Below are 12,330 nucleotides of genomic sequence, written 5' to 3' on the forward strand. Positions count from 1 at the left end.
ACCAGCTGATTAAGTCCAGTTCCTCTGACTTTTCATATTTTGACCAGCACTGAGTCACCATAGGGAAAAATGTGCCCTTTCCAAGAGTCTCACTGAGATGGGCCAAAGTGGAATCATGGATTTGGACAGCTGGAGGGGCTGAAATCTGGATTTCATTGCTCAGTTCTACAGTGGATCCAAGCTTGAGATGGAGGCAGCTTCCACTTGTATAGAAGCTAGAAGCTGCTGTAGATGTGAACTGTGGTGTTTCAGCTCATCACAAGTTCATGATGCACTTGCACTAGGAAATGGAGAGACAGATGAGACTTACCTTAAGGAGTGTGTTTTAGTTGACTCTTGAATATGCTTTTAAACTGAGTGTCCCTGCAGTTTAGTCAATACCCTGCTCAAGCCCTTGATTGTGAGAATAAGTAGCTAAAGAGTTTACAGAGTAAACTTTAAAGAGTTTTAGTGTATAGATTTCAAGTACAGCTGAAGGGTCTGTTTTGCTTTTATTTGTTTCATCCAGAGATTCCCCCATCCTGTCTTCAGACTGATGTGGAGATAGACAAAAAGCACAACGCTGTGGGCCCTGACTGTGCATCGTAATCGGGGATTAATGGAAGGCTGTGATATTTTATAATTGTGTTGAATGGGTTACCTTTTGCTCTCAGCGCTTCTGGAACTGAAGCCAAATGCTCCCTGTGCTCCTTTAGTGGCTCTGCTGGAGTCCCCTAGGCACTCCTGCCTTCTGCTGGCTAAGCTGATATTAGCAGCCTCTTCAGTTTCAACACCAATCCAACGGCATCTGGATACGGGTGGCTAAAGGATTTTACCCCATCAATATATGCTTGGAACATGCTAATGCACAGTAAATCCTCTTTACCTGTGGTGCCATTCTGCTTTCTCAAACAATGGTTCTGCTCAGGGTAATTGTCACAGCGAAGCTCCAGCCTGATACAACCAGGCTCATCTCTATAGACTTCATTTTCTGCAGTCATGAGCTAACACATGAGTGAGAGTAGAATCTTCTGTAATAACTTTATTTTTCACAAAATATTTTAACTTATAGTTATGGTGTCTTGCCAAGTAAGTTTTATGAACTTTTCTTTCATTTTGAACATAGTGTGCAATGATGTACCCAGTGACGTTCTTTTTTTTAAGTAAGTTTTGTCCCTTTTTATTACCAATTCTTCCTGGCTAAAAAAAATGACTAACCTTCTTAGCTAAATACATGCACAGCACTTGAAAGTGTTTATGGTTGGAGGTATGGAAAGGGAAGTACTTGAAATTTGGCTTTTATATCCTTGTTTAAGAGCCCAAGTAAAGAATCTGAGGTGAAACCACTTTTTTTAATGGCACTTTCCAGAAATCAAACTATCTACCATGAACTACTTGAATTGACCAAAATAACAATTATTTTTCATGTTGTTTATTGTGTTGCTAGCATCTTGTTTAGAATACATGTAGGAACAAATTAGGCAGTGACGGACATATCTGGAAAATGCTCTCTGTCTGATGGTGTTAATATAGCAAAATGATAATTTGTAATTTTGGCTTTGCAGAGGAGAAGGTTTCCTTCAGCTATTCCATAAGATGAATCCATGTGCAGCAGCACCTTCTGGAGGAATCACTTTGTGCTTGTGAATTGCAAACAGCTGGAACCACCCCAAGCAGTCATCTGCCTATTTGACGCTTGAAATAATTAATCCTTTGGATAATTCATTCATGACTCCCATGAACAATGCAGGGAAATAAGAAACATACAGAAGGACATAGTGACTCCTCAAGTATTGGGAGTCTCCTGGATGACACAGACAGAGAGGTGAGCAGCCTCACAGACCGGGCTTTCAAAAGTTTGTGTGTGGCAGAACTTGAAGACTCTTACAATGAACCTGATCTTGCCATTTCACCTGACTTTGCCCTCCAGTTCTCTGCTAAATTTCACCCAGCGACATTAAACCATGCCATCAAGAAAAGCAACGTCTGTAACAATCTGACAACAAGAAACAATGAACATACAATATGGGCTTCCACATTCCAGCAGTTACCAAATTGTGCTCCAGAGGAGAAAAGGATTGCTAAAAATAACTCCTTTGCCACAGAAAGGAAAAAGCTGAATTTGCCAGTCCCTGGTCCAAGGAACAATAAACATGTTTCAAAAGTGTCCTCGTTGATTAAGACATTTGATAAGACAGCAGATCAAGGGTCAGGAGGTTCCCTGATAGCCATTAAGCAGCCCATTAAGAATAGCTTTCAAAAATGTAAATTAAATCATGGAAATGATATGGCTTGCTGGGATGACACAGACATTTTAAGCATCCACAAGGAACTTTCTGAATTTTCCGAGGCTGGTCAAGGTAGCCACTGCCTCAGTGGCAAACACGAGCCACAGAAAAGACCTAATAAAATAGACCTGAGTTATTGTGGCTCTGCTGGTTATTATCCTATGCTGATTGAGATGTCAAAAGTAGCCAAGTCAAATTTTTCCCGTTCTTCTAAGAAGGCTTTAAAAAACAGAAGTATGAAAGTTAATGAGCCAGCAAAAAAAGGTAATTTTCTTCACAGTGAGAATAGTGCTTTTGAATCATGGAATGTTCATCATAAAAAACTGACTGAAAAGGAGGAATTTGTTGATATAAAAATGAAAAAGGAAGCTCTTACATATCTGGAAGAAGCACCATTTATTAAAGGATCCCACACACGTGAACACAAATTGCCACCTGTCAAGACCACTGTAGCCAAGAAGCAGGATAAAGATTTTCAGATTAAGCCACCTCCACCAGAAGCTGCTTTCAACATCCCTCTCTCAGCTGTGTATGTACCTCAGGGCCCTCTCCCTTCAGAAACTGAACTTCCTGCTGCTCTTCCCCCCGCACCCCTCCCCAGGACCCACGCACAGCAGGGTCCCCCTCGGCCACCCCCTGTCCCGCAGGCGCTTCCTCTTCCAACCCCCACCCAGCAGGCCCATCCCCCAACACCCCCTACCCCTGAAGCCCCTCCTGTGCCACCACCCCCAGTGCCAGCTCAACTTTCCCCCCCTGCCTTGTCCCAAGCCTCCATCTCACCCCAGTCCACAACCCACAGGATGTTTTCACCCTCACCCATGTCTCTGGCACCCAGCCCACCTCCACCAAGACCCCTGGCCGCCTTAACTGAAGAGGTGGCCCTCAGTCCCCAACTGGGCAATACCTGTCCACCCTGGAGGAGACAGAGGGCTACAAAAGGGGCAGTGGAGAGGAGACACACCTCAAAGGAGAAGTTCACAGCCAGTGATGAGACGTGCTCATTTTCCGAAAAGGCGACTGGTGCTGAACCTGGTCTGGACGAGACTCCTCTGACTAAAGAGGTAAACTCCCCTGGATCGATCAGTCCCTCTTTCAACATCACTGAACTCTTGACACCCATCATACCACCAAAACAGGAGGTGGACGCTGTTGAAAGTGAGCTGATACTGCTGACACCTCCTCCCACTGAGAGCACGCCATTGAGAGACCACGAGGGGAGCACATTTAGTGATTACAGGTCTCGGGATAGTTACAAATCGAAAGCGTCGAGTCTGTTATTCAACTTGAAGGATGTTCGTAAACGTGTTAAAAGCATTTATACCCCTTCTCCCCTGTTAAGGGCTTTGGAGGAGAAAAATAAAACTAGGGAAAATATACAGGAGAGTACAAAAATGAATCCCTCACTCTTGACTTTACAAGAAAAAAGTAACAAAAATATTGCAGAGAAAGATGAATCGAGTGATATGACCTCCGTATTGTCTGGCAGTGTTCACGAAAAGGACAATAAAACTGATGTAACTGGACACTTTACAGACAATTACCTGACTTTGAGTTCACCCCAGACAACAGCAGACCTTTTATTTTACCGAACTGGAGACAACTTGCAGCAAGACGATTCAAAACTTGAAGATTTAGTTCAAACCACAAGGGATAATAAAAATTTCCCCTTGTTCAGACGTGAATCAAATGAACCTGGTTTAAGAAAACATCTGCAGTATCCAGCACTGAAACCATTCAGCAGAGACAATGCAGATGCGACAGCTGGGCAGCCCATGCAAAATCCCAGTGTCCAGGGTGAGGAAAATGAGAGACAGGCTGCTATTCAGAATGAAAATTTTGCCTTAAAAATTCTCCCGAACCAACTCTCACCAGCAGAGGATGTGCCTTATAGTGCCACCCAAAACAAAATGGTGGTACCTGGCCATGAAGCAGAAGGCAAAAGAAGCACTAGTTCTTCAGAGCAATCTTTTGTTTCCACGGTAGAGCAGCCACTTCAGGAGGAGCCGTTTCCACCAGTGCCCCTGATGCAGAAGGCATGCTCTCAAGAAAGCCAGAGGACTAAGAGTGAAATGGGTGCAGACAGTAAGAAAAGCCACAATGAGAGAGGGAAAGAGGTTGGGGAAGATGAACTGCAATATTATGCTTGTATCAGCTCTGGTACCGGTGCAGCAGAGAAGAGAGAAGGGAAGGTTACTGGGAATGAACAGAGGAATGTGATGAAAGAGAAACTAAGGAGAGAGAAAAGGGAAGAGGCCAACAGCACGGATTCTGCTTCCAACAGTACAAGGGACATGTCCATCCCCAGGTCTGAGGAACCACAAACACCACCATCTTCAAGCTCAACCAAACCCAGTTTGTTTATGATTAAAGATAACACATTCAGGTCACCTCAGGTAATAAGGGCTGTCAAGCTGCCCCTGTTCAGGTCCTTTTCCCTGGATGATACAGTGAGCAGCAGTTATAAGGAAATAGAAAGTAGGTTTATGCCCCCAGCAGAGCACATCAAGCAGTATGGAAACATGTTGCATGCCAAGGAGGTTGGCTGGTCAGCATCGAGGTACAGAGGGCAGCAGAATGTGAAGGATGGAGAAAATGACAGCGGGAAAGAGGCCAGGGAGCCTGGATCTACTTCAGCAACACTGGATCCCAGCCTTCTGGAAGATACAGAGAACTTTTCATTAGGGAAGCTGATGGAAGAAGATGAAGAGACTTGTGCTTTGTTAAATAAACTTGGGAAAATGAATGAGGAACGCGTGTGCAGAAGGAAAGACAAGCCCCAGACTAGGAAGGCAAGACACAGCTTAACGCAGCCAAATTTAGGTCTGGAAAATGAGCAAGCACAAAACCACCCCAGCTATCCTGCAGAAAGAAAGATGAATTACTTCAAGAATCATCATTTATCTAATCGCAGAGGTGGCTCTTGTGCCAAAAAAATAATCACTAGGGAGACAATTTCCCCTGTGACTGGCTCCATAGCAGAGGACCATATGTATTCTCCTGTACCCCATGAAGCTTTAGAGGACGTCTTACATACAGAAGGTGCACCGGTTTTGTTAGACAGTCTTGCATGCTCTGCTGTTACAAGCCCCAGGTCAGGCAGCACAATGCACTCTCTTGCTGCCAGTTCATCGTCAGACAAACCAACAATTTCTGGCCTTAGAGAGACAGAGGATGTTATAAACCCTGCCTTGCTGAACATGGCACTAAAAAGCCAAGCTGATATGTCTGCAGAACAGGTACTTGATTCAGCACAGAGGAATCTGCTTTCCAATTCTGCAGAAGCTGAGAGACTGGAGCCCAGAGGACCTGGGGAGAGAGCAGCAGGCAAGCCTCCTGCTGTGCCACCAAAAACAGAAAAGGCTCTGCGGCGGGCCAAAAAGCTGGCAAGCAGGAGAAAGAAAATGCAAGAGCAGCAGAAAAAACATCAGGCTGAGTATACAGATGCTGTAGGTAGAAAGCCTTCTCGTTCTGGACAGACACTAGCATCTCCTTCACCCTTGGGATATTCTCCTCTCCATCCTGCCCCTCACTCAACTTTTACTCCCACAGAAACCAGTACAGGTAGACCCAGCGGTGCATCAGCAGTAAGCCCTTCACCCTCTTCAACCCAGCGTAAACTCCTCCAAGACCCTGACTCTGGTCAGTACTATGTAGTTGATTTACCAGCTGAAGTTAATTTAAAGACATTTTATGACCCAGAAACTGGCAAATATGTTCAAGTCTCAGTCCCTTCCTCAGAAGGTAACTTACACCAACCCCCCTCTTCAGAAATAATGAATTCTCCCTATGCCTCCTATCCTAGAGTGCTGCCTTTACCAGCTTCATCTGTAGCAGTGCTGAAGTCACCTTCTCAGCTCTCTGAACCTACCTGGTTAATGCCAGCTGTACCAGGAGAACCAGCTGAACTACCTGAAGATGGCCAGCAGGATTACAGATACAGCGAAGCTGTGGATGCTCAGACTTATATTGAACCAGCCTCTTACTCCTACAGTCAAGACACTGAAGAAACTCAGGTTCGCTTAGGAAAGGACACGAGCCCAACCCCAAATACTGACATAGTGTCTCTCACCGAGTTAGATGATTTTGCTGCTGAAGGAGTATCTTGAAAGCTGAAGTAACAAAATATGCCAGCTAGTGTTTTTAAGAACTGTTTGGACAGACACATGCACACAAAAGCACATGCAGATTTGATGTTTGTACAACACTTTATGTCTGAATCTCATTGTGGTTTGAGTGGGAAGGAAAATGAAAGCTGACCATGAAAGATGCAAGGTGATGATCACTCTGAAGAAGAGTGAAATTGAGCAAGCACCAAATTATCAGTGAGATGAAGGGGCAATGCCAGCTAAACAAATAAATACGACAGTATGAAGCCACTGCTTGCTGCTGCTGCTGCTTTGCCATTATGGTGGCTGGGATTGCCAAAGCAAGTGTCCTTTTGCCCAGACGTGTTGCATGATATATGATATGAAGTAAAACCTATGACACCATCCTGTCCATCCTATGAGACCTAGGACAGATGCCGCATCTACTAAACTTTCCTCACTCACTGCCTTTGAACTATATTGACAGGTAGAAAGCATATGGCTACAAATATGCCATAAACCCAAGATTCATTTTTTGCACACATTGATCGCCCAGATGTTATTGACAAGAAGATTGTATACTGGATGAACAATACAACAGCTGTGCCAAAAACCATTTAAACAACCAGAATACAGTTGCAGCTGCTCCAAATAAGTTCCCCTAGAGTCAGGGGTTATTTATAATGCAGCTTAAAACTTCAACTTATCTTGATGCTTGGCCTGAGATATTTTGGTAAGGAGCAAGGTTGAATGAAATCTCATAACAGTATTTAATTTTTTGTTAGGATGAGAAGATCTTTGCTTATTATAATTGAAATGCTTTTCATTTTGTTTTGTTTTCAGACCCCCACTGAAATACAGTGCTACCTTTTAAACCCTGAAAAACATACCTAATTTTGGTCTTGTGAATTCTTTGATTTTTTTAAAAAAAAAAAAGAAGAGAGATAAAAAACATCCAAATTTCTAGAAAAGTGCTTCTTTGGATCATCACTTTTCTTTGAAAGATCTGTATCAAAATATCACTCATCCTTGCATAAGTTCTTTTTTATCATCATAGATAATGAGGGAACCTTGATGAAAAGATGGAAAAATTGAATGTAATGTGCCTGCTTATAAATATCTGTATTTGGAGTGTTGGTTTACTTTGTCTCATTTTCATACTGTTCTCCCCAGTTAAAACTGAAGTGCAGGAGATCTAAGGAAGAAATATATCTTACTTTCAGCCTGATTCACACCTTAGGCTATTTTTACAGGATTGTTTTCAGTCAAGTGACTCGACTTCCTGAAAAGAAAGGGAGGAACCAGACCTTTTGTTAATAAATACGACATGGAGATGGGACACAGGCACTGCTTCACTCTCCCAGTTTTAATATCTATGATAGAGGTTTTCTTCAGTAAATTCTTAATTTCCCAGCACCAAGGCTGCTCAGGACACAGACCAATGCTTGGTGGTTTGACTCCTTCCCTAACTTGAACTCAGCTCCCAGCCTTCCTCCATCCCTGACAGGAGCCATACATTCAGGACCTGTCCTGATCCCACCAGACACTTCCTTTCATCAATGCTATTCGCTAAAACATTTCCCTTAGAGGGGCTAGACAAACACTAGAGACATCTCTTCGTTGATTTCAGTGGGGTTTGGATTTGGTCTTTAATGGTTTCCTAAGGTTCATTTCACCTGTTATGCAGAGTTGTGTCAGATCTGCCATTTTGTGATTTGGCAGGGATGGTTGCAACAGAGGTGTGGGGTGGAAATGGAGAAGCCTGTGCTGTTTTGGTTTGGGTTTTGAGCACATTCAGCCAAATATTCATATCTGAATAAACAATTATTGTTCAGTCTCTACCCTTGAAAGTTTTCCAACACCTGGCTGGATAAAGCCCTGAACAACCTGGGCTGGCCTGGAGCTGACCCTCCTTGAGCAGAAGGTTCATCCAGAGACCTCCTGAGATCTCTTGCAGCCTGAATTATCCTATGATCCTATTCTGCAAACATTAAAATTTTTAAACCAACTGTGACTTGGAACTCAGAAAATGCAGTCTCCCCTGGGAAAGGGCTTATTTAGAAAGAAATAAAGAATTTGAAAATCAAGAGTGTTTCAGGAAAAAGAATAAATTTGCAAGTTGTTAAATTAAGGGAAATGGCCTCCTTTATGAATATTTTTTCCTTTTTTTGGTCACAAATATTTTACTAAACTGACATGGTGCCATTCAGGTTGCACTTCCCTGTTGCTGTCACTGTATACAGCATAATGTCTATCCAGTATAGAGCAGAATGTCATCTACATGTTAAAATACAGATAAATAGATCTATTAAAGTTTTTCATGGTACATTTAGACAGAACCTATGTATCCTGAAAGACTAGCAGAGCGTACAAGCTTTTTTTTTTTGTTTGATATTACAAATTTAAATGCCCTTAACAGCCACAAGTCAAGAAGTCAGCAGGCTCTCAGACGACAGGATAAAAGCTTACTTTCCAAGGGGAGACTGTGGTTACAAATTATCTGTGCACAGTTATAAAATAAATGGTAATTTGATAAGCAAAATATACAGCTGCATTAAAAAAAAAAAAAACACCTCTTTTTCCTTAGTTAACTGTAATTTTTTTGTAGTTGTGCACACTTCTCTTTCTGTACCCTTTTTTTCCAGGGCCTTCTTAAACTCTTACTGTGGAGAATGGGATCATCCAATATATCACTTCCAGGTATGCAAGGAAAGCAGGTTACATTTTTACTCCACTGTGAAGGTAAACTGTAACGTGGGCATCTGAAAAGGAGCCAGTGAATACCAAATACATTTCAAGTAGGACTTCTTTATTTTGGCCAATCCTTTCTGCTAGCTTAAGGGAGCTGCATTCGCAGTGAACTGTGTCTCTAAACATGCACATGTCCCAGAGGGAGTTTGACCTAGGGAATTTGTAGCTAAATGAAACAAACAGAACTGGGGAGTTTTCAAAACAAATATGAAAGTGGTTCTCATCATGTATCCAGAGCTTTCCCTAGCACACTTTGCCACAGGGAGTGAATGATATTATAAAAGTGTTGCTCTGGGTCCCAGCCTGGTACTGACTTCTTTTGAGTATGAACCTATCAGGAAACCTGTCTCTGGTCTAGATCACACTTTTGGCCAACTTCTAGCTAGGCCATGGGAATATGTGTGTGTACAAACACACACATGCACACATATAAACAACCCTATATAGAGATATATAAAAATATATTTTGAATATATATAATATACCTATAAAACTGCCGTTTGCATATCAGTATAAGACAGCAGTAATGCCTGTGATGGTGAACACAAAATGTTTGCGTGTTAAAAGGAAGCCAAATGACATCTTTTCACATAACAAATATTCTTCTTTCCTTACCCTTTTCTGCTCATGTTTGTTGTGGGGTTTTTTCCATTGCTGCTGTGGGAAACTATGATGGAAGAGGTCATTACTAGGCAAAATGACAGCTGTGAATTGACCTCTTTCTTTGGGGGCGGGTGATACGGGAAATGTGCAATAGTCATGAAAGCAGGTATAGGAAAGCACTGTTTTGTGATGCAAACGACAGTGACATTAAATCATAGGTTAAAGAGGTGTTGAGGCAAACTAAGCTGAATTCTGCCTTGCCAGCAGCCGGTGGTTAGGACTAAGGAGCACAGCAGGCTCTTTGCATGCACAGAAGCACAGCAGGCTGAAGGGAAGGGAGGGCCATTGCATTCACTGCTCCCCTCTCCTGCACGTGGTCTTTTTTGCATGTTGCATTTCTTGGTGCCCTGAGGCTTGTTTACAGTGGTGCTTCTTCCCTGGCAGATGTGACTGAGGCCAAACCTGGCTTACCTAGTCTTTGGCTCGAGGGTCAGAACTGCCTCCTTTCAAACTTTCTTCTCCTTCTGGGGCAACTGCAATACCTTCCAGTCCAGTTGGCAAATGGCAGCCTTGGACTGCCATCCTGCAGCCATGGCTCTGTCCCAAGAGCTCAAATTTCCTCCTGCAAAATGCTGGATTTGTTTTAGAGGGTGCAGTTTAATTGAAATGGCCTACACGCATGGATTTTTATGAGCTCCTCCTTGGGTATTCAGTGCCTTCCTAAGTCATCTGTCCAAGAAAATGTGTGTTATTGGCACGTTCCATTGATGTAACTGTATCTGCAAATAAGTAATTATTTATTAATTAATAAACAAAATAAATGAGACTTGTTTTACAATACTGAAATGACTTCTAGCCAGCTTTTTCATTTTAATTTTACCTCCAGTTATGCCAGCAGAAAAAGTCAACAACATGGAAGTGTGTGTTTGTGTGTGCATGCGTGTGGTACACAATAAAAAGCTCTAGGAGATGACTGGATGCAGGGCTTCGTCCCCCTTCCTCCCTCTCCTAAAGAGAGGGAGCAGGAGCTGGCCAGAAACACCTTTGGCCCAGGACTCCTGGGATCATTCTCACCCCTCCCTGCTGTATGAGGGCAGCAGTCTGGCCAGAGGACCCTGGGGATGTGGTGCCAGCACCCAGTCCAGCAGCACTGGAAGAGGATCACCTTCTTGCCACCACTCAGAGGACATCAGAACTTTTGCATTCCCTGTGCACCATTCACCTGGGGGAAGTTACCAGGTGTGTAACTTGGTGTAACTTGTCCTTTTCATTACTAGCCAGTCCTGCAGACCATATGTCATCTCCAGTCTTGTCAGTGATGGTTTCACATTTTTTCTCAGTTTCTCTTCTTGTCTGTTGCATTATGAAACACAGTGGAGACTCTTCTCAAAGTGGTTTTGGCTGAGTCCTCGTCCAGACTGGCAATTTTATTTAGATCTGTTCTGCTTTGATCCCTGACTAACCAAGCAGTCCTTGCTGACAGCGAAAGTGTTACCGTGGTTTGAATATAAGACAGCATAAACAGAGAAGTTGGCTAGTTACGGTTTTACCAGAAATATATTAACAGATTTTCATATCTGTATTTGGGAGATATACTTTGTTTCCTTTCTGAGTAAATAAAGAACTCTAAGTTTGATCCTCTGTCTCACTGAAAAGCAGCATCAGAAGCTGGTGATATTGTACATGATGGGTTACATGGGCTCTAGTGAATACATACAAATGTGTAATTTGGAGCAACTGGTGTACATCAGTCATTTTTATTAAAGAAATTCTGCTTCAGAGCCTTATAGGAGATAGAAAGAACATGAAACACTTGAGTAAATTGAACTTCAATGTGGTGGGTTTTTTTTGTGAAATGCTCATTAGAACAACAGGGGTCAATGATTAATTTATCTTTAGGATGATTATTCTGGTCTTATGATGATTTCACATTTACCACTGTCCCCTGATATTAAAGATAATATTGTAATTATGGGGTTTAAAAGGGTAGGGAATGGCTGAAAATGACCTGTGGTCTTCCCTTGCTTCTTTTTGATATTCTCAAAGTTTTTGTGATGTTGTTTTTTTACATTAGATAGTCAGGTCTTCAGTAGTCTATGGCCAATTAGAGACTTGTTTCTAATATGCTACTGAATATACTTAGAAAGCAGCATTTCAATAGTGCAGAAGAGAAATCATTTATGTCCCAATTGCCTAAAGCTCTGTGTTTTTATTAAAGCAAATTTAACTCAAGCCTTTGGGGAAGCAACTCGAAGTGCTAAAAGATAAGCACTTTCCCATGTCAAACTCCATATTGAATAAATCAAGACCAGGGCTATTCTGAAGGAAGGAGAGGGGGAAGACTCTGTGAGAAGCAGGGACAATCTTTTAAATCCTTGTAGCAACGGAAAGAAGTTGAACTCCAGCAAAAAGTAAAAAACGTTCAAAGCTGGAGGTATATTTTAAAAAGCCAGGGCTTGTCAAAGTCAAGCTGCCTGAGCTTGGAGCTCCCTGGTGTGTTCACACTCCTGCCTGCTGGCATTCAGTGTCAGAGCCTCATCTTCTCACAGCTGCCCCTCCAGTTGTTTAAAGCTGGCGTAGGAGAATGGCAGTATTCAGAGCACACAAAAATGCCCCCCCTGCTT

The 12,330-nt window shown here is 42.6% G+C and overlaps 1 protein-coding gene across 1 annotated transcript; it reads left to right on the top strand.

The window, feature by feature from the left end:
* Positions 1-1,723: 1,723 nt before the first annotated feature.
* C9H10orf71 (chromosome 9 C10orf71 homolog) lies at positions 1,724-6,373 on the top strand. Its single transcript, XM_049810580.1, has one exon. The coding sequence runs from the start codon at positions 1,724-1,726 to the stop codon at positions 6,371-6,373; it is 4,650 nt and encodes a 1,549-aa protein (XP_049666537.1).
* Positions 6,374-12,330: the final 5,957 nt, after the last annotated feature.

Source organism: Accipiter gentilis, chromosome 9, assembly GCF_929443795.1.
Source record: "Accipiter gentilis chromosome 9, bAccGen1.1, whole genome shotgun sequence".
NCBI lineage: Eukaryota > Metazoa > Chordata > Aves > Accipitriformes > Accipitridae > Astur > Astur gentilis.

Excerpts from the sequence above, each read along its gene's own strand:
- C9H10orf71 (XM_049810580.1), top strand. The coding sequence starts at position 1,724 with ATGCAGGGAAATAAGAAACATACAGAAGGACATAGTGACTCCTCAAGT.